Below are 23,185 nucleotides of genomic sequence, written 5' to 3' on the forward strand. Positions count from 1 at the left end.
GTCGGAGCGGCCGTGCCCTACATTTCAGCTTGGGCCGGGGCCGCGGTACCGGGCTGAGCCCGTTGGCAGGGGGCTGCACGCGCTGCCCTCCGGCAACAGCGCAACGGTCCGCTAGAGCAGCCTGAGGCGGGAGAGACCAGCGGCTCCCTCCCACCAGGCGCGGGGCTGAGGCGCCCTGCAGGAGCGAGCGTTCGTGCCCGCGGGCCGCGCCGCACGGGGGTCTCCCGCGGAGCGGCAGGGCTGGGGCTGGTCTGTCTCTGACTGAAAAGTGGCTGCTGTCGCCCATCTTGCGTGAGGTGACTGACGCGCGCCCCGTACGGAGGGAGAGGCCCTGCCCTGCCTTTCGACAGCTCTTTGCCGCGGGCGCGCGCCGGGCCGCTGCACGAGCGTCGGCTCTGAGAAGCGGCTCGTGACGCTCGTAGCCGTACGCGCTGCCGCGCTCAGGGCCAGGGCCCTTCTCCACGCCGGCTGGTTCAGTCCGCTGGGCGGGAACAGGCAACACCCTGCAGCTTGCGGGCGCCGGCGCCGGTGCCGGTGCCGGCAGGGCAGAGCCGAGCCGCTAGTCGGGTGACGGGGCTAGGTCCACGCTGCCGTTGGACGTGCGCCGCTGGCCTGGGCTAAGGGCTGTTTGTGGTGTGTTGATGTTCGCGCTCCTGCCGCAGCCTTGAGCTCTAGGACCCCTGTGAGGTGGGAGGGTCGCAGAGCTCAATGCAAAGTCTATACCGCCGTGAAACAGCCGTGGACGCCCGTCCGCGGACATGGGCCACCCATGGGTGTCAAGCTGCAGTGTACCTGTACCCTTGGAGCCTCGTGCCAGCTAGGACAAGCCCCCTCCCCCACAGCAGTAACTTTGGGAAGCGCCAAAGGGGTCATTGCGCCCTTTGGCCTGTTACCTGAGAGGTGGGGCCAGTGTGCCTGGCTCTAGGGCCTGCTGCCCAGAGTGCTGCTCCCCCTGTCTTCCACCCACACACTGACTCTGGCAAGCTGGCGGTGCCCGCGAGTCCCCACTGCCTGAGCAGACAGAAAAAGTCAACCAAAATGTTTAGGGGTGTGAGTAAAGATTAATAAAACTGGGATTTTTCACCTTGAAAAAGAGATGACTAAAAGGGGATATGATAGAGGTCTATAAAATCATGACTGGTTTAGAGAAAGTAAATAAGGAAGTGTTATGAGAAGGAGTAAAGACGAGAACTAGGGGGTCACCAAATGAAATTAATAAATAGCAGGTTTAAAAGAAACAAAAGAAAGTATTTCTTCATACAATGCATACATAATGCCAGAGAATGTTGCGAAGGCCAAGACTAGAACAGGGTTCAAAAAGAACTAGATAAGTTCATGGAGAATAGGGCCATTAATGGCTATTAGCCAGAATGGACGGGAATGCAAAACCATGTCTCTAGCCTTTGTTTGCCAGAAGCTGGGAATGGGCTACAGGGGATGGATCATTTGATTACCTGTTCTGTTCATTTCTCTGAAGCACCTGGTGTTGGCCACTGTCAGAGGGCAAGATACTGGACTAGATGGACCATTATTCTAACCCAGTATGGCTGTTCTTATGTTCATGTAGGCCTTTTGATTGTACAGGGACAGGGGTGCTTTGAAAGCTCAAGCAAGCGCTGAGTGATCATGACATCTCAGCAGAATGGGTGGGGGAAAGCACTTGAGTTGCAGCCTGATCTCTGTCTAGTGTGGGACTTAAAAGCCCTAACGTCTGTTTGGGGTGGGGTGGGGTGGGGTAGAGTGGACCAATAGTTTGTGTTTTTGGTGTCTGATTCCTGCAATTAGTTGTCGTTCCCCCCCCCTCCCCCCCCACACACACATTGAAATCATTAACATATGAGAGTCATTGTGTGGGGTAGGGGGAGAGATGGAATGAACACATAGGTGGCAGACTGGGGGATAAGAAATGACCATCCTGAGTGTTGTAAGTTCACCAAGTTGTTACCAATGAATGATAAACACTCTGGTATATTTGGAAATATAAAGATCCTCAGCTGCTATAAACTGTCATGATTTCAATGAAGCTGTGATAGTTTACGCCAGCTGAGAATCTATCCCTAGGATTTTAAAAACGTACAGTTTTTAAAAAGGGCTTAATTAGCAGCCAGAGAGAATTTTGGATTTTTCCTTTCTATTTGGTGTTACAGCATAATGATAGAGTCACACAGCTCATATGATAGCCTGAATCCAGGCATTGAGTGTCTGGAATGTTCTCATCCACTTTGAAAAGCATGATCTCATTTTTGTAGGTACATTTCTGAATATTATAAGCCAAGTGTTTCGTTGGTGCTGTACAAAAATACAAATAGGCCTGTATTTGAGAAAATATTATTTGGGTTGGATATCCGTAGCTGACGGAAAAGAGAGAATGTTTTCGTCTTCTATCTTATATCAAACTTAACAGGCTTCACAAAAGTTCTCTGCTGAAGCAGAGCCTGGTGACTTACTCATCTTGGCTGTGGTCTGTGATATTATAATGAAGCAGATCTATTGATCCATAACAATGGGAGGTTTATAAAATGATACTGTATTTTATTTACAAAAAAATCATGTTTGTAATCATAAATTTAAAAAAACATTACTTCAGCTGAACTGAAAATGATACTTGAAGCTCCAAGGTGAGAAAGGTCAGTCCTTCGCTAAATAAATGGGAGGCTGATCTAGTATTCTGTCAGCCTCGCAATGTGGCCTGTGTGGGAAGCAGAGGGAAACTGGGAGGCTACAGAGTTTTCTGTCATTGGCGGAGGATCAGGAGAGAGAGAGAATGTGTGTGTGTGTTTTAATAGTAAAAATAGGATGAGAATGTAAGAAGAGTCCTTCCTGCTTAAAAAACTCAATCTCCTCTTCTCAAGTGATTTGTGTGATTGACAGATTTGAGGGGACTGGGAAGGTCCTTTTACGTGAACCATTCTGTGAAGCAGTGAGGAAATGAGGGAAAGGGAAGATAAAGAATTCTTAGTGAAGGCAAGAACTGTCCTCTTTTATGATAGCACTGTGATATTTCTCAAAGGCACTACTCTGGTGACACTAAGTAGCCATAAAATTGGCTTAACCAACCCCCTTGAAATGCCCACATTGAGCTGGAGAATCTTCAAGAGGCTTAAAGATACCATAGGTTTCAGAGTAGCAGCCATGTTAGTCTGTATTCGCAAGAAGAAAAGGAGTACTTGTGGCACCTTAGAGACTAACAAATTTATTTGAGCATAAGCTTTCATGAGCTACAACATCCGCTACTTTTCTTTTTAAAGATACCATAGTGACTTGAGGCCAACCTTTGTTGACCCTTGGCATATTTGGCATGTCCAGGGAAAAGGAAATGCAGTTGGGTCATGTCTATGCTCCAGGAATCCTCAATTGTTGGATTAATCTCTTGAGAGCTGCGGGTAGTCAGTATAATTTACAGCACGTCTCCGTCTGCTCTAATTTGCTTGCAAGTGTCTGGACTCATGCAGACCTGCCCAAGCATTTGGGGACTGTGGCTTTAAGATACCTTTGTGCTCCCCAATCCTAAGTCTCACTCTGAAAGCTGCTCTGTTGGACCAAAGGATCTGGGCCCTTATGTTTTGTTTTTAGAGTTGAAATTGTGAATTTTTCTGATTTTATGTAAAATATGCTAATTTTACTAATCAATTAAATATTAAAATCTTAATCTGTAGTCCATGTTCCATCAAGTGTGTCTGGTTTTGATCCATACTGTTTTTTAAACAGTCATAATTGTATGCAATGCAAGGTTTGGTTGCTCCTTATTAGCATAGGCGCCAAATCTGTGGGTACTCCGGGGCTGGAGCACCCATGGGGAAAAATTGGTGGGTGCTTTGCACTTACCGGCAGCCAAGCTCCCTGCCCCGCCCCCCACCCCAGCTCACCTCTGCTCTGCCTCCCCTCAGCACGCTGCATCCCCGCTTCTCCCCCTAGCTCCCAGCACTTCCTGCTGTGAAACAGCTGTTTTGTGGCAGCAAGCACTGGGGAGGGTGGAGGGGGAACGCGGTGTGCCCGGGGAAGAGGCGGGGCTGGGGTGGGGATTTGGGGAAGGAGTCCAATGGGGCAGGGAGTGGGTAGAGTTGGGGTGGGGAGTTTGGGGAAGGGTTTGTTGGAATGGGGGTGGGTCAGGGGCGGGAGGGGGCAGGGAAGTGGTGTGGGGGGGTCAAGCACCCACCGGAGTTGGGAAAAGTTGGCACCTATGCTCATTAGTGGTAGCAGCAGGAGCTAACAGGTCATAGATTTCCTTGGAAAACTTGAACTACTAGTTTTTTATTGGCCAGTAGTTCAGTATCATCACCAAGCAGTTGAAGTAAGTTGGCAGCCAGATGTAGGGGGAGAAAGTGTGGCAGATTTTTTTTAGATAAATAACACAATCAAGATTAAAAATGTATGAGGTTGGGAGTTTTTATCTTTACATACATCACAATGGTAGAACCAAATTATTTTGTCTACAAAATGAAATTGGATAAAAACCCTTATAATTGCAGTAGTATATTACCTTATAATGATACCTTTCCAAAGGGAATCTTTCATTCATGATCACACTGATTTGGGTTTATGTCATATGGCATGCAGTTTAAAAATCAAATAACCAGAAGAGGAGGGAGGATGTTGTAAGGAAGGTGGCATGATGGATTTATACTGTGTGTACACTTTTTGTGAACATTGCTGATCTGAACTGTTGAGAAAGTGCCTTTTCTTACAGTTGCAGGGTAAGAATAGGAATACAATTGAAAATGGAAAAAATAGAAGTACAGAACACACAGTGTGGTAAGATCTCTCGAATCACTTGTCATATCTGAATCTGTTTTTCACTGTTTTACCAGACTCTGATGGTAGCTGGGCAACCATGGGGATGGGTGACTGTTGGATGAATTTGCTTGTGCCTTGTGTGACAGACCCAGACCAGTGGGGTACAGGAGTCTGGTAGAAGGAAAATATGCTGGCCACTGGATGAATAGTTTTCTGTTCTCTGAGTGACCAGAGCAGGGGCTGTGCTAGAGCAATCAGGAACCTGCTAGAACCAATTAAGACAGGCAAGCTAATTAAGAACATACTAGAATCAATTATAGCAGGCAGGCTAATCAGGACACCTGGTTTAAAAAGAACCTCCCATCAGTTAGTGGAGCAAGTGCAAGGATCAGGGAGTGAGGAGGACTGAGGAGTACAAGCGTGATCAGGCTTCAAGAGGAAGATCCTGTGGTGAGGATAAAGAAGGTGCTGGGGGGAGGCCATGGGGAAGTAGCCCAGGGAGTTGTAGCTGTAGCTGTCACGCAGCTGTTACAGGAGACGTAGACAGCTGCTATCCACTGCCTTGGGCTGGAACCCGGTGTAGAGGGCCCGCCCGGATTCCCCCCAATCCCCCAACTCCTGATTCAACACAGGAGGAGTTGACCTGGTCTGTGAGCAACACCAGAAGGGAAAGTCTAATTTGGAAAGAGATCTGGCCTGTCCCTGACCCACTATGTGGGACAACAGAGACTGTGAAGATTGTTCTCCATTTTTCCTCATGCTGTCCAGTGATGAGGTTAGCTGAGTGTGCGGCAGGTTTGAGCCTTTAGCAGAAGTGGCCAAACTGAGGGCTGCCGTGAATCTCGGAGGTGAGCAAATCCGCCAAAAATTGCAGGACCCACCAAGGTAGAGGAGGAACTTTGTCACGCTTGTTACTATATTCATATATTTGGATTATATGTTGCAGTGAAGATACTAGACAAAGATAATGGCATAATTTCAGACACTAAATGCTCTCAATATGAAATTATGTTTTTGATAATTATTGTTCCCACATTTAGGGGAGGGGGGGATAGTTCAGTGGTTTGAGCATTGGCCTGCTTAACCCAGGATTGTGAGTTCAATCCTTGAGGGGGCCATTTAGGGATCTGGGGCAAAAATTGGGGATTGGCCCTGCTTTGTGCAGGATGTTGGACTGGATGACCTCCTGAGATCCCTTCCAACCCTGATATTCTATGATCTCTATTTTCATTTAACAATTGTATTCCTTTGAAATCACCAAAGCATTGTGAGTTTTAAGAGAAATTCAGTAGCTACTATTAACAGAAGTGGTAAAATAATTATTAATAAAGTCACCTTGGTAGCACACTCTAGACCCTAAGGGCCAGATTTTCAAAGGTATTTAGGCATCTAAAGATGCAGATACGTACTTAGTGGAATTTTTGAAAGCACCTAGGCATTTAACTTTTATGGGAGTTACATGAGTAGGCACTTTTGAAAATCCCACTAGGCACCTATCTGCATCTTTAAGTGCCTAAATCTGACCATATCTTTTCAACAGTTCATCTGTCCTTAGGATGTGGTCCAACTCCCAGTGCTAGTGGATTAGTCTCTTAATTATTGAGATTTTATCCTGGTTGGTAGTGAGTGTCCTAAATTTCAGTTGTCTTCAGCAAGAGTAAGGGCACTCAGCACCTGGCAGGATTGAGCCCTAAAAGAGAATTTGTTATACCAAACACCCAGCTTCTCCTTATTTGTCCTTGAAGTTTTTATTTATACAGTACATTGTCATGATCAAGATTTTAAACCCAACATTTGATGTAATTTATAATTATCTAATGGGGAAAGTCCTCTAAATTCTGTTCTTTGAAAGTCCTACAGTGATGGGGTTGTGGTGACAGGGACAGGCAGAGGATGCTGCTGGGGATCCCTAGTCACAACTTGCATGTAGGCAGAGTGACTGGTTTGATTAAAATGATGCTGAGATAAAGAAACTCCTGACATCCATGTATGCTCTTCACGTGTTATGGATAAACGATGATAACTCATCTATTAAAAAATTCTTATTCATGCACAAAGTGCAATGTGCAAGCTAAGCTTCACCACAGGAAAAATAGCTGATGGAAAATGAAAGCTGAGCAGCCTCAATCAGTGGCAGATCAAAAAACTTCAAATATTTTTTTGATTAACTGAAGGCCGTATATGGCCTGCAATCTAATGGTACCATCCCTATCTGGAATGCAGATGAGTCAATGCTGCTGACTTACTGTGGACAAATTGTGAAAAGATGAGCTGAACACTTTTTAATAAGGTTCTGAACTTCCCATCTACCACATCAGCATCAGCTGTTGATGGTCTTGAATAACTTCCAATTCATGACCAACTTGCATTCCACTGAACATATCTGAAGTATGGAAAGCTGTCAAGAAAATATCAAATGACAAAGCAACAGGTCCAGATGGTTCCTGCAGAGATCTTCAAATGTGAGGGCCATGACTTGTCAGGAAGCTCACTGGCCTCTACCACCTGTTTTTGGAACAGGAAACTGTGCCACAGGAACTTAAAGATGCCAGTATTCACCTTTATCAAAGGAAGGCATTGTGATAACCATCATGGCATCTAGTTCCTTGCCACTGCAAGAAAGATACTCACCTGAGTCATGCTAAACTGGCTGATTATCAATTTGCAGAGAAGATGTTGCCTGAAATCCAATGTTGCGTCTGTCCTGGGTGTGATACTTCAGACGGGATCTTTGTACTCTGGCAAATTCAGGAGAAACGTCATGAGCAGAATCAAGACCTATATATAGGTTTTGTTGATCTTACTAAGGCCTTTGACTCTGTAAATTAAGATGGCCAGGGCACAGTTCTCCACAAGTTTGTTGACATTACATTTTTTCATGCAGGAATGCAGGTTTGTGTTCTTGACCAAGGCTGCTTCTCAGCTCCTATGTTGACACCAGTGGAGTAAAACAAGGCTGTTTTTTTGCTCTGACATTATTTAGCATCATGTTTGCAGCTGTTTTAATAGACACATTCAGCGACATTGGTTATAGCATTTATATGCAGTACCATATTGATAGAGGTGTCTTTAATCTTCAACTCCTGCATTCAAATACAAAAGTTATGAAGACGTTTATTCATGAATTACAGTTCACTAATGGCTGTGTTTTATTGGCCCATAACCTCAGGGACATTCAGTTGCTCACTGACTTCTTTGCGCATGCAGCAAAATGTTTTGGCTTAACAATGAGCCTAAAGAAGACAGAAATCATGGTTCAGTCTCAACCAGGAAGTATTGCAACTACTTCAGTTGTATTCTTTGATGGACCTGTCAATGTCATTGACAAATTTCCTACCTAGACAGTGTTGTTTCACAAGATGCTGTGATTGATAACAACGACATTATGAAGTGCATTGGGACAGCCAGTAACGCCTTCAGAAAACTTCAACATCATCTCAGGAATGAACGAGATGTCAGACTGCAAACATTTTGACTGGGACATAACATTATTACTGAAGGCAATAAGGTTAATATGAAAAGGGGATTGTTCCATTAACAAATAAAATAATAATCTAATAACAAAAACTACTCAGACACACATTTTTTGGGCTGTGCATAACATTTATTACTAGGTGGGAAACAAAAAAGATTCAAATTCAGATTGTTCTTTTTTCTCTTCAGAATAGAAGATGGTACCATATTTTTATGACTGTCTTAACATAAAAATTAATTGTCAATTTTGCAAGGTGCATTCAAAAGAAAACATACTATTTCCTGTAAAAATTATTCTAAAACTGTTTTTTTCCTCACAGAGATGAAGACAGATCTGAATTTATTGCTTGAATGTCTTAAATATCAAATGGACAGCCCTGATTCTCAAAAAGAGGCCTTGATCACTATTTATTCAATCTGCCAACAAAACAGTAAGAAGTATTCTACCATGACATTTTGATTGGGTATTTGTTATTTCCTATCTGGATATTTGAATATGGTAATAGTAGAATTTTTTTTCATAGTATATATTAAACATTGTCACTTTTTAAAATAATATCTAGGAGACATAAGACTCTGTAGAGGTATAAAATCTTGGAAACGTTATGTATTTCATACTGCTCTGATTGTTTTTGGATTCCCAAATTAGTATCTAACAAAAATTTCCCTTTTTGTTCATTGTGTCTGCATATGCAACAGGTGAAGCAAGTGATTATTTCCGAGAGATTGGTGGTTTAATGTTTGTAAATGACCTTGCAAAGTCAAGTGTGCACTGCATAGTAAAGGAAGCAGCCTTATTTACGTTAGCAGTTGTAATGGAGAGTAATGGTAAAGTATAATTTTATTTATTTTTCCATGTTCTATATCACTGCACTTTATTGTTCCTGAAAACTTAAGATTTCCTCCTCTGCCTATATTTATCATATCAATCAATGGTTTAATGTAATTTTAGATATATTTATCAGGTTACAACAGATACCAGCCTGACAAATGGGACCAGATTCTTGACTCTGCTGTTCCATACTTGCTCCATTCTGAAAGCTCAAAGGGGCCATAAAGCCATCTTAAATGGCCATCTGAGAATTCCTCTGGTTTGGGGGAATCCCTTGGGTGGAGTGACTAGCGCTACATCACCAGCCTCACTTATAGGCTCTGATGTAGAGGACATGGGTGGGCAAAAACAGGTTAGTGCACTTCTTCAGTCCCCCACTGGCATGATGGTCTGAGATTGCTCAGTATCATGCCTGTGGCCAGGATGCCTCAGAACTGGCTCCAGGATCAGGAAGCAGCAAATAGCTCTTTTGCAGCCCTCTTCCCTCGGATGCACCCAGCACATTCTGGTCACAACTGAGGATTTAGGCAAAGACCTGCAGGTTACATGATCAAGTTACATTGAAAGTTATTGACAAGTGGATTTGAGAATTGACCCTTCAGAGTGAGTCTGGAAGCTACACTCTACCTACATTTGATGAAGTGAGCTGTAGCTCACGAAAGCTTATGCTCAAATAAATTTGTTAGTCTCTAAGGTGCCACAAGTACTCCTTTTCTTTTTTCACTCTACCTAGTAACTGTTAAACTGTTGCTAGGTAAGATGAATTTCTAATGTGCTATGTCTTGAAATAGATATCCCAGAACTTCTGAAGTAATGCCATGCCGTGAGGAGGGAAATTAGAATGGGAGCTTTCAAGTAGACCTGATACTTTGTTCCATAAAATTACCCAATTATGGTTAGTGTATGTATCACCTTGTTGATTGGGGGAAAGGTTGCTGTCAGTTACATCTATGGAAGAGTCAAAACATTTTCAGCCTGGCTTTGATATGTTGTTTGGGGGAAGGGAGGAGAGGAAATTTGCCTTACAAATAGGTAATGGTATGAAATATTTACATTTTTAATATCTGATTCAGTCCTGAAAATTGTTTTTCTCTTGACAGCCTTTCAGTAAAGGTCAGTCTGTATATTTTAGACAGAATCTTTTTATGAGTCTGTAATTTGTAGACTTTATTGCCTAAATAAATAGAAGTTGTAAATGGCTTAATAGGAATTAATATAATTCATTTTCTGGTTTCAGTTTACTGTCAACAAACTTTGTGTACATCTGAATTGTTTGAAGACCTCATTTTCTTCTTAACTAATAAGAATTCTAGTGTGAATTTGAAACGAATGTCTGTTTATGTTATATTAGTACTGGTTTCAAATAACAGTAAGTATTTTGCATTCCCTTGTAAAAATACCATTAAATTATTAATACGATGTAACTCATTTTAAAACACACTGCTAGTTGTCAGCCCATACTGTTTATCATGACTTCAGGATTTCATTAATATTTTGTAAGATTAGTATATAAAGATTAATTGTGACATAGATTACTTTTAGGTGATCTCAAAATCAATTACAAGTAGATCAAACATTAGAAGAGGGTTTTTTTTTTTTTTAAATGTTGAAAGTACTTTATCTTATTTGTGTAAGAAACATACGTGTAGTTTTTAACAAAATGTAATGCAAAATGCGGGTTTCTCATATTTTGTAGAGAAATTGAGACATAACATTTGATCATTATTAATTATTATTTTTGTTACAGTAGCACCCAGAGGGCCCCATACTTCTGGGCACTGTACAAACACATGGTTTAAAACACAAAGTAACAATTAATTTAGAAGTTCTTGTAGTTTATAAAAATTGAAGAACATTGTTAGCACTTTTTGTTGTTATAAAGTTAAGGATACAAGTACATAACACATTGTTTATTTGTACATGGCATACTAAGGGAGCTGAAGTAAAACTGAACTATTTAAACGGCATTTAAAGAATTAATACTTTGTTTAAAATTATGTATTGTCTCTCCCAATACTGGCGTATGGTCATTTATAGAGAGTGGGCAAACTCACATCAGAGAAACAGGCTGCATTGGTGTTCTGCTACAATTATTCAGGTAAATACTTTATATCTTAACAGAAACTATTTAACAGACTGCTTATGTCCTAATTCATCTTTGCCATTATGTTTGCCTTTTTCTTAACAGAACAACTCTTTCAATATCTGAGATGAATCTGTCAGATGAAAATATTAATCAGTATTATCAGCTGTGGTCTTCAGTCTGCAGTACTCTGTGTGCATGTGTTAATAATCCTCAAAATGGTAACTATTAATAAATAATTGTATAACATTAAGACGATAAACGTAAAAAACATTTTTAAAAAGTGACATCTGACTTCCATTTTCTAGTGTCTCTATAAACGTAACTATATATTACATTTTAGATTTTTGTTGTTGTTTGTTTTACATCTTTACAGAAGACAATCAAAACACTTGCTGTTCAGTTTTTCCACATGCAAAAGACTGGCTCCAAAGTTGCATAAAGCCTGAGATAGTTCGTCCTATTTGTTCATTTGTTGGACTTACAGTTGCTAATAATTGTAAGTACATGACATCCTGTCAACAATTTAGATTTCATGGAACTATGTTTCATTGGAAACTATAAATAAATTTTAAATATCTTCCTCTTTCCCTACCTCCCCAGATTCATTCACTGATCTTCTACCTTCTTTGCAGAAGGCAGGGATCAGCTTCCTCTGTGTCATTGTCCCTTCTCCTTCAAACCTCACAGAGGACACTTTCAGGTCCAGGGTCTGCACTGGGCGAAGAGGTAGGGTGAGCATGGGGCAGGAGTAGGCAATCATATCATCCCCCTACTGGTCTCATAGGGATTCCTAGGAAAAAATAACATAGGCTGTGGTAGATCAGCTCCAGTGGAGCCATTCTGCTGGAGTGGGGATGTAGAGTGCTGGGGGCCAGCTAGTCATGAATCATTTTGCTTAGAGGTATCCAGCTTGTGTGTGTGTGTGTGTGTGTTGTGACGGGGCAAGGCCAGATGGCTATAGAAAAGTAGTGGGAGATAGATATATTAGCTCCAGGCTAAACAAATCTCTGGTACCAGGTTAAGTAAAATGGCAGCTGCTCCAGGTCAATTAAGACACCTGGGGCCAATTTAGAACTTTCCAGAAAGTAGAAGGCTATGTTGAGTGGGACACCTAAAGCCAATCAGGGGCTGGTTGAAACTAGTTAAAAGCTTCCCAGTCAGTCAGGTGGGGGTGCATGGCAGGAGCTGTGGGAAGAAGTTGCGCTGTTGGAGAGGCTGAGTAGTACACACCATATCAGGCACAAGGAAGGAGGCCCTGAGGTAAGGGTGAAGTGGAGCTTGAGGAAGTGAGGGCTGCTGTGGGGGAAGTAGCCCAGGGAATTGTACATGTCATGTTTCTAAAAAGTCAGCTACTATAGCTGATACTATTAGGGTCCCTGGACTGGAGCCCGGAGTAGAGGGTAGGCCAGGGCTCCCCCCCCCCTTTGCCCCCTGTTTAATCACTGAGCCTGGGAGACAACAGAGACTGTGCAAGGAAGAATAACTTCTCCACACCTCCCTTGCTGGCTTATGATGAAAATGGCTCAGTAGCCTGTGACCCTGGTCTTTAGAGAAAGAAGGGTTACGTGGAGGGTCGCAGTGAGCCTCTGAGGCTAGCGAAATCCGCCAGGAAACGCGAGACCCACGGAGGCAAGGACAGAGCTTTGTCACAGTGTGTATATCTCTTATGAAACCTCTCTGGAATTTTCAGTAAAATGGTTACTGTCAGTAGTAATCTTAGAAATACCAACTGTAATTTAAAAACTTCGCATTGAAGAAATTATCGCCCTAGACTCTATTTAGTCATTTTCCTCAAAGAGTTCAGCATAGGTGTAAAAATGCTACCAGATCAGTGTAGTAGTGTTTTACATCCACTTCGGACTGGGTAAGTGACTAAACAAGGTGCAGGGCAACAAAGAATCAGGCTTTTTGTTTTCAAATATAGTTAAGTTTAAACATGGTGAGAAATATTTCTCATTTATATTGTTTTCCTGAGGTAAATGGATGCAGTTTTCTTTTAAAAGCACTTTTGCCTTAGGTGAGTCTTTCTGTAAGGATTCTGTCCTTTCTTTATCTCTTGCCACCACTTGATTATGTCATAAGAGAACAAACAAACATCAGAACAAACATCATAGATACTTTTACAGTCCCCAGTCCATTATGATATTTTTTTTCATGTGCATTTCCAAAATGCTTTTCTGTTGAGCTAATCAATTATTTTACTGTTAAATAGAAGTTAAGTAAGATAGGTAAAGAGTTTCTTTTGAATCATATAAGATGTATAAAAGCTGATGGTACGCTGGCTGTATCCACTAGCAGTTTTGTCACACCATCCTTCTCTATTTCAGTGCAGTCCTTTAGTCTCTGTCCAGCAGACTGTAAGTGTCCTACTTTGGAACAGTCTTTTTTCTCTGTATCTATTACCTGTGTGGCCTTCTTTGATACATTAGGCACAACATGGCCTGTCATCATAATCATTAATGCGTTGTGAGCTCCAGATATTTCCTTCTTTTTTTTACCTACTCCCAATGATTTATTAGTGTTGGGTTCTAATAAGGAAGTGGATACTATACTCCAAGACAAGGTGGAGACTCTAATGTTTGGTGTCATGATCAACAGACCTCAAGTTCTTGGTGTTTTTTGGCATCTTTGCTGCATAAAAGAATTACCAGGGAAACTGGGATTTTTTCTAGATCTTTATTTAAAGCCCATTTTTTCCTTTCAGGTGTTTTTTGTCCATAGTTTATAAGCATATCCAGTGACTTGTAACTTTCTCAGAGAAAGAGGAAAAGCAACCAACCAACTTCTGGGCAGCCAGAGACATCTCCCTTGTTCTTTAAGGTGGACATAAAGAAAATACTTGAAAAAGATTTTTAAAATTGTATTATAATAAATAACACAATAATTATATTAATTACACTCTGCTGACTTAAATTATTCCCCCAATTTCAAATTAATACAGTTTATTTCACTTTTTATTCTAAAAATATTGGATAGTGTTTCTGTGTTTTATTAAAGAATTGTAAAGTTTCATCCCAGAAGTGGCTGCATTTCCATAGTAGACAAATTAATAAATATTTATTCCATGTGGGAAAAAAAAACACCTAGACAAGACAATAGCTTGGCACTGTTGACACTGAAAGCCAGGGTTGTCCAAAAACAGTCACCTGTGTAAGAGTCAGGCCCTACTCCCAGTGAAAGAAAGGAGAGAGCAGTCACCAACATTACCATTGGCTCAGCACTTTTAAGAGGAAAAAGGATTTACCAGTACCATCACTTACTGCCTGCACCATTAGATCCACCTGTGCTCAGAAATTCTTCTTGCTCTCCAGCCAGTGTAGGCTATATTGTTCTTGAGCACCTAGTGGTCTACACCAACCCAGAATCACCCCTACTTTCTGATCCAGTGATCTCCTATACTGACAATATGTTACTCACTGGTTCCTTCCACCAGCCATGGAATTGAGCTACCAGTATCAACAGCACATTGTTCCTTGATCCCATCTACTAGCTGTTCTGGAATCACAAGACGTGGTAAGGAGTCCAGAGCTTTATGGGCTTCTGCTCACCCTTGTAAGACGTACTATTGCACCAGGGGTACCCTTGCTAGTGGGTTCCACTTTCATATCCTTACAACTATGTCCACCTCCATTCCAATACACAACCCTACACTCTGTTAGGAGCTTGGGACTCTTATTTTAGACCTCCTATCTCCAGGAAATCAGAGCAGGAGTGTGTTCAGACATCTAGAGAAGAGCCTTAGTCCCCTCAGGAGCTCTATGAGGAGAAAGAACCACCTGCTTAGCCAGTACATCCCTATCCATCTGCAACGCTTTCTTCACCTTCACTGCCAAATAATTATAAACAATTTCAGGAATTTCCTGAGGAATACTGCAGAAGCTTTACAGACACCCTCCAGGCCCTGGCAGGGTGGCACTTCCCATCAATGAGGCCATTCTGGAACTAGCCAAGGATGTTTGGCACTCCAGCCACCTGTCCCTCAACTCTAAAAAGAGCAGATAAAAGATGCTGTGTTCCACCTAAAGGGGTGGAATTTTTGTTTTTCCCACCTTATCCCTAATTCATTAGTAGTACAGCCTGTTACCAGGCACAACAGGCTGCACCAGCCTTGGTCTACTCCCTCCAATAAGAATGCTAAAACTGGACCTTCTTGGGAGAAATTTTTCTTCTGGTAGCCTACAATTCCAATTATCAGGCTCTGATTTTGAAATATGACTTTATTTATTACAATAAGCTCTCTCGGCTCATTAACAAGTTTCCTCAGGAGCTCAGATCTCAGTTCCAAGATATCTTGGATGAAGGGAAACTCGTAGCATGGTTGTCCCTTTAAGCATTGCTGGGAGCAGCTGACACTTCCTTTTGTTCTATGACTACTTTGGTAGTCATGAGCCAGGCTTCCTGGTTTCATTCCTTGGGGTTTCCTAAGAAAGTCCAAGCAGAAGACCTCCTTTCAACAGTACTGTCCTGTTCAGTGAAAAACCAGACAAATCACTGCACAGTCTTACGGAATCCCAAAATACCCTCTGCTCCCTAGGGATTTACACCCCTGTCCTTGGAGAAAGTACTCCACCTCCTTATAGGCAGCATCTTGATACCTCAGCCCTTTTATCATCAACAGGTTTGCAAACTACTCAGGAAATGCCAGAGGGTTCATTGTAGCAGACAGAATGCCCCACCATTGTTTCCTCCTCACCCGCAGCACCCCACCAAAAAAGTCATTTTGACGTGACTTTTGAAAGCCGTTAGCCAGTCTCCTCACAACCAGACACCCCTAACCCTTTGGTGGTTGCCTGCTGCGCTTCTTCCCTATATGGCAACATATCTCTTTGGAGAGATGGTCCTGGAGACTATCTCCAAGGCCGACCCAATAAGAGTTCCTGACCATCCATTCATCCACACCCCCTTCCCTGTCCTTTTTCAGGGGGCCCTTTTACAAGAGGTTTCTCAGACAGAAAGTGGACTGCCTTCTACAACTAGAAGCCTTAGGGCCCATGCCTCAATACAAGGGGAAGAGTTTGTATTCTGGATGCTTCCTCATTCCCAACAACAAGATCGTAGACAAATTAATGTCTTCATACCCCATTTGAGATTCAGGATGATCACTCTGGCCTCTGTAATCCCCTTGTGACGCTTTGGGGTTCAACCCAGGCCAGTAAGGGGTTATGTCACCATCTGCCCTGCAACTCTGGGTGCCTTATGTGCTGTGCTGCTGTGGTTTGCAGTCCTGACACCAACAGCCAACATACAAATATGCAAGTCACGCCCTGCTTTCCACCAGCCAGGATGACCCTCCCAGTCCCGAATTTCCCACAAACCATCTGCCCAGTAGTGTCCAGTCCTCTTGCTGAAAAATTACAAAAGTTAGGAAGTTTGCTGCTCCCTTAAAGAGATGGTACCAAGCAGCTTATTACCTTAACTGGGGTTAACAAATGTTCTGTTTTAATCAAAGCACTGAATTGGTTTACTGTAAAGTAAAACAAGCTTATTAAACAAAAAGTCATAGGTTTAAGTGATACCAAGTATAAGGAATAAAGATAGAAAAAGTTACAAGTAAACAAAAGTAAAAAATACACATCCAAGACTAAAACCTGATTTAACAAACTAGTCTCTTGTTCAAAGAAGTGTTTCTCACCAAGTCTCTTTTCCAGATGACTGACCAGACTGTATCGCCAGTATCTTTCACAGAGCTCAAAGTTCTCAGTTCCTTTGTCTCCACAGGTGAAGGATAACTTAGGGATTCTCTCTCCTTCTTTTTACAGTCCAGTAAACCTTTGAAAAGTAAGCCCACACAAAGTTCCTTTCTCCTGCTGGGTATAGACCTATATTGTCTGGTGTAGACACCATGCTGGTTCCTCCCCTTCTGTGATTTTTACAATGCATATGATCTCTTCTGCAACCTGTGATACAAATCAATAGCTCATTGAATTTGCCCAGACCTAGTTTGAGGTGTTGGCCTCCTTTCTTTTTCTGAAGAAAACCTGTTTATTAACTCCACCGACATATCTGGTTTAAACATATACTGGAAATATGTGATTAAAATATCTGTAAAGATCTTCCTGGGTTTACTGTACATACATCACAGAAGAATATTAATGATTGGTATATTATTAGTTTTCCATTGACATATTACATGCCACCTTCTGGGTTAATATGACAAGCGTGCCACCTGGCATTGGAGTTCTCTTAGGGACAGATCCCTCCATCAGAGAAGGTTAAAGGTCTTGAGGAACAAGTATCGACCCTGCGTTGCATAAGAGAAACTGAAGATTTCCTTGACAGATGTCAGGATATGCTTCTACGGGCACAATGTTCTGAAGATTCAGAGCAGGCTGCGCAGCGGGGAGAGGAGGACGGTGAAGAAATCTGGCAGCATGTGACCTCCAGAAGAAGAAAGGGGAGTGTCCATGTACCAGCAACACAGATACAGGTAAGCAACCGTTTTCATGTTCTCTCCACAGGTACTAATGCGGAGAGTGGACTAGATGATACATCTGAGGGAAGGGAAGAGAAGGAGACTCTGCCGATTGGAAGGCATGAGATGCACTGTCCTAGGGATGGGGGCTCCATGACCACCGCTCCCAAGAGAAGGAGGTGGGTGGTGGTGGTCAAGGACTCTCTCCTCAGGGGAACTGAGTCATCTATCTGCTGCCCCGACTGGGAAAACCGAGAAGTCTGCTGCTTGCCAGGAGCTAGGATTCACGATGTGACGGAGAGACTGCCAAGACTTATCAAGCCCTCAGATCGCTACCCCTTCCTGCTTCTCCACATGGGCACCAATAATACTGCCAAGAATGACCTTGAGCGGATCACTGCAGATTACGTGGCTCTGGGAAGAAGGAAGAAGGAGTTTGAGGCGCAAGTGGTGTTCTTGTATCTGACTGCGTTATGAATAAAGGGAAACCCCTCCTTCTCAGGATGTTAGGGCCCACTCTACTGGAGCACACACTATCTCTGTAAATTCTCTCCAAAATATACCTCTCATAGAAATCTGTAGAAATGGTAACCTGGAGCTCATTGCACACCTTACCAGCCACTATGCCTTGGTCCAGGCTTCTTCAGCTGCTGCATCCTTTGTCACAACAGTCCTTCAGTCAGTACGACAGCATGGGTCCCTTGCACTCTCAATCTCCTCAATGATTTCTGCTTGTGAATGACTCACAGTGAATACCCATAGGAACCAACACTCAAAGAAGAAAGAAAGGTTACTTACGGTATGTAACTGGAGTTCTTCAAGATGTGTGGCCCCAATGGGTGTTCATGACCAACCTCCCTTCTCCTCTGCTCAGATCCCCATATGATTCACAGAAGAGTAGGAACTGGAGATGTCATCAGTCTACACTGCTCCTTATGTTTTCAGTTTACATCACGGGGAAGTACAGGGTGCAGGTGCGGACCAACAGATACTGCTAGTGAAGAGTCTCCCAGTCTCAGGCATATGGATGCACCTACAGTGAATGCCCACAGGGACCACACATCTTAAAGAACTCAAGTTATTATAAGGTAAATAAACTTCCTTTTACAAAAGTTAAGAAGAACTGAGATAACGAGTTTGGAATGGAAGCTGCATGTCAACTCTGACCATAATAGTTGCTACTGTTCCCAGAATAAGGCCATATCTACTCTCTACATGGGCTGTGTAGTGACATGGCTATGTCACCATAACTCTGGAGGTTTTCCATCACTGTAGGAACTTCACTTTCCTGAGCAACAGTAGCTAGGTTGACAGAAGCAGCCTTCCATTGACTTCACTGTTTCTATACCAAGGTTAGGTTGGCATAGCTATGGCGCTCAGGGGTATGGATTTTTCACACCTCTGAGCACTGTAGCTATGTCAGTCTAAGTTTAGATGTAGACCAGGCCCATAGTAATCTATGTCCTCAGCCTGCAGGCAGACTGCTTGGCTGAAAATGCCATCTGCAGGCTGGAAAATTGGTTGCTACCTCTCTACTCCCCTTGTGAGGAAATTCTGGATCAGTGGGTTTATGTAAATGCAAGTCCAAAATGTCCTCTCTATTGCCAACCCTAATAGCCCTTTCTGTGCTTGCCTGTTTAGGAGTAGTGAGCAGCCCTTTCCACAATTCCCTGAATACCAGTGATGCAACTTGTCCATCAGCATCCCTTTCATCATTGAAAAACAACATACAGTTTAAGTGACTTAGAGGGCATTGTGTGGTTCCTTTGCACATGGCGACATTTAATTTAAGGGCTAGATTCTGATATCTTTACTCATGTCAAGTAGTACCTTACTCTACAAATAGTCCGTTAGCTTCAAGTTAGTAAAATCTGTAAAATTCTTTGGGAGTCATTTTGATTAAAGGCATTTTCCAAATGTTCATCGTTATTACAACACAGAAAATAATGGCTATAACTAAATGAAATCAAGCAGAACGCAAGTACATTGTTTACATGTGTATATTATATTTGTATATTTTCTATAATTCTTATGAAAAATACATTTCTAAATTTGCCATCTCTCCTGTATTTCCAATTTTGATTATGTTGTATTGATGGTATTGGAATTGCATTAGATGCCAGGAAAATTAGCGTACACACACAACAAATCATTACCATGTTGCTTTATTAATATTGTTTTAATTGAGATATAAATGTTGCAATTCAGTATTTATTCTTTTTTTCCTTAAGCACGTGTACAGGAATACTTTGTTTCTGTTGGTGGATTAGACATATTAGCTGAAGTACTTATCAAGCTGGTCCGTGATTCATCTAGAAGTTACTCAAGCGCAAAACTTGCAGTAGTGGTAACAAAAACTCTAGACGCTTGCATTGCTGATAACTGTGAGTGAATGGACTCCCAACATTTATATATATATATATATATATATGGTATTTCTAGAAATAAATTAGTAAGGCTAGATTTTAGAAGAAAAGTATGTAGATGGACATAAAATGACAAGTGTACATATATTGCACATGTGCAAAATACAGTTTTACATGTCAGAATTCCCTAAACACTCACCAACTGAAATTAGGAGTGAAAAAATGCACTTGCACCTGTTGGGATTTGCAGAGACATGGGGGTGTGACTAACAGCTTGATTTTTAGCACATAGATACACAAACAAATGTAGGTGCCCCTAAGTCTTTGGAGAAGCTTGACTTCTTTAGAGGAAGTGTCTCCAGTTGTTCTATGGGGAGGATCTTATGGCTGATAAACCTCAGAGTTAGATCTTCATGTCCTCTCCAATTGCAGTGAGTTCTCCATGTGCTGAATCTGGTAAAGGATTTAGGGAACCTTTCCAGGGGTCTGCACCCCAGTGTACTGCAGAGCCCTGATTTATCAGGGCTTCTTCCGCACCAGGATTTGAGGGATGGGACAGTGTTGGGGCTGAGAAAGAGCATTTACAGGACTGGACCCCTGAAAGGAGAGGATACTGACTTCAAATGTTGGAGAGAGGGAGTGAAAGCAGGGAGAAAATGGGGGCAATCTCAAGGCTTCTTTGGGGATATGGAGTACACCCTGAAAAAGAAAACGTATTTTTGTTGCATTGTGTTGTGTACTTACTGTTACAGTTTAATTAGTCTCTTTTAAATTATTTTATACTAATAGCTGCTGTTGGTGATGTCCTGGTAAAGTATCACATCGTGTCTAAGCTACTGAAGTTGCTGACTTATGACACTGTGGATTCAGGAGAAAAAATTAGTATTATTCTTACAATTGGGCATTGCACAGAAGGTTGTGGTAAGATTCTGATTTCTTTTATGAATTTTGGTTTGTGGCTTTAGCCACTTCTATGCCGCATTCCTCAGCAGTTTTCATTAAAATACTATGCTTCAAAGCAAAGTTCTTCCACATAATTCAATGTTAAAACTCAAATAAAATGTTTAGTTTTCTGTAGTGTTCTATCTTTGGTTTTGAAGAGCTGTTATCTCCATACAACATACAGTATATTCAGGGTTAAAAGAAAGTAGAGTCTCATGAGGAGCCCTCAAAGGACCAAATCCTGTTCACCTCATTCACATAAGGTGAAATTCACTTTGTCCAGAGGGCCAGAACAAGATGTCTGCATCATGTAAGTTCCATTGTAAGCCCTATTTTAATTGCTCCAGTAGTACTTGGTGCATAGGTGTTGTGCTGACCCTTTGCACAGGGATAAATTTCACCTATAAAAAAAAACTTACTGAATTTAATAGCATTATTTTGGAAGTGAGAATAGGATTTTGTCTGAAATGTTTTTGCCTGACATTTTAGTGTCAGTTTGTTGTCCAAAGTAAAGTTGCCCAACTCAGACTGTCAATTGGCTCCGTGTGGCAATGAAAGCAAACTGGGTGGATAGTTGCTAGATACTGACCATTGTTTGTTTATATTGTTCGCTTTTCTCTCACGAGCACTCTGGAATCTGTCAAATAGAATATCTTGTAAAGCCCTAATCCTGCTTCCTTTGAAGTAAGTGGCAGTTTGACAGTTTCGACAGGAGATGGATTGGGCTGTAAAGGAACTAATTGAATCAAAGGAAGGTTTTGCTCCATGGAAAATATATTGCAAATATAAATTTGATGATCTTGTAGAATAAAAGAGAATTTTTATTTTAATATGTTGTTGTTTGTAGAATTAAGGATTTTTTGAAAGAAAATAAAAGAGCCAATATAATTAGAGTTTAAGGTCCTGTCTGAATTATAAAAATGTTTTTGCAAATGTTAGCATGCAAATGTTAGCATAGTTTTAGAAAACACAATTTTAGACAATTACAAGAATTATGCATGTGGTGACTGTTCTTTTCTTGCCTAGGGAAGAACTGATTATATAGGCTCTGTTTACAATGCAGATTTTTGTACTAGTGTACCTAAATTTTGAACTGGAATAAGCCAGACAATTGTAAATCATAGTTTACACTATGCACATGTACATGAGAGGTTTGCACTAGTGCAGCTACCTTAGTGCAAAAAACAAACAAACCAAAAAACAAAATAACCAACAACCCTAATGAAAAATAAGGCCCTAGTCAACAACTGAAACTCACTTGGGTCCCATTTAATAAATATACAGTTTTTTTACTAACTTAAACTCTAGTTTGTTTGTTTTTAATGCAGACTTTTAATTATGGATAGTTATGTATTTTTCACTTGAATTTGCAATATTTACTTTTTAGCTGACTCAATCCTTATTGGATTTGCTTATACTACTACTGAGGTTTTAGAAGTGACTGTTTCCGACAGTAAGTTAGAAGTTATGAATCATCCCTAATTGTTTCCTAAACTGGACCAAAAATAAATAAAACAATTCACATAAAGTAATTCATGCATTATACAGAAATTACCCAGATATGATTTAATGAATTTGGCTCATGATAAAAAGAAACATTTTGCTGAATTTTATTTAAAGTTCTTTATACTGTCTTCTAAAGATAATGTAAGAAAACTGTTAACCACGATACAAGTTAGAAACTGATTTATTTTCCTTTAATGCTAATCTTCTTTAGAAGAAAATCAGTATGATCTGCTTAAGAACAATGGCCTTCCATTTATGATTCAGTTATTAACAGAGTCTCAGGATGAAGAAGTAAACAAAGCTGCTACTTTTGTGCTGCAAAATTGCAAGCAAATCAGTAAGCTTATTGTTGTTTTAAAAAAAATGAAATTCATTGTTCTCAGTATTTAAGATTTGTAACTTTCAAAATAATTGTAACCCTAGCAGGTTGGTGATGGAGTGCAATTCAGTAACCCTTGTTTTCCTTGGAAATAGTTGTATATTTACAACCATAGAATGCTTATAACATTTAGGGGGTGAAAGTAAAGTTGCAGAGTTTCAGGTGAATGCATAATCTGTGAACAAAAGGCTGATTCCCTCTAAATTATAGGGTTGCCAACTTTCTAATCGCACAAAACCGAACACCTTTGCCCCCCTGTCTCGCCCCTTCTCTGAGGCCCTGCCCCCGCTCAGTCCATCCCCCCTCCTTCCATCGCTTGCTCTCCCCCACCCTCACTCACTCGTTCCTTTTCACTGGGCTAGAGCAGGGGGTTGGGGTGCAGAGAGGTTGAGGGCTCCAGCTAGGGATGAGGGCTCAGGTGAGACCAGAAATGAGGGGTTCAGGGTGTGGGAGG

The 23,185-nt window shown here is 41.6% G+C and overlaps 1 protein-coding gene across 1 annotated transcript in view; it reads left to right on the plus strand.

Moving 5' to 3' along the window:
* The window catches only part of TERB1 (telomere repeat binding bouquet formation protein 1), a 44,786-nt gene continuing 21,601 nt past the window's right edge, over positions 1-23,185 (plus strand). The window contains exons 1-11 of the mRNA XM_043495311.1: positions 1-296; positions 4,688-4,752; positions 8,529-8,639; positions 8,908-9,036; positions 10,278-10,409; positions 11,078-11,138; positions 11,229-11,344; positions 11,500-11,622; positions 19,770-19,922; positions 20,694-20,825; positions 22,564-22,689. Coding sequence (XP_043351246.1) covers positions 4,719-4,752; positions 8,529-8,639; positions 8,908-9,036; positions 10,278-10,409; positions 11,078-11,138; positions 11,229-11,344; positions 11,500-11,622; positions 19,770-19,922; positions 20,694-20,825; positions 22,564-22,689 — 1,117 coding nt within the window. The 5' untranslated portion in view covers positions 1-296; positions 4,688-4,718. The remainder of the gene's footprint in view (positions 297-4,687; positions 4,753-8,528; positions 8,640-8,907; positions 9,037-10,277; positions 10,410-11,077; positions 11,139-11,228; positions 11,345-11,499; positions 11,623-19,769; positions 19,923-20,693; positions 20,826-22,563; positions 22,690-23,185) is intronic.

The sequence above is a fragment of the Dermochelys coriacea genome, chromosome 12 (genome assembly GCF_009764565.3).
Source record: "Dermochelys coriacea isolate rDerCor1 chromosome 12, rDerCor1.pri.v4, whole genome shotgun sequence".
In the NCBI taxonomy this organism is placed as follows: Eukaryota; Metazoa; Chordata; order Testudines; family Dermochelyidae; genus Dermochelys; species Dermochelys coriacea.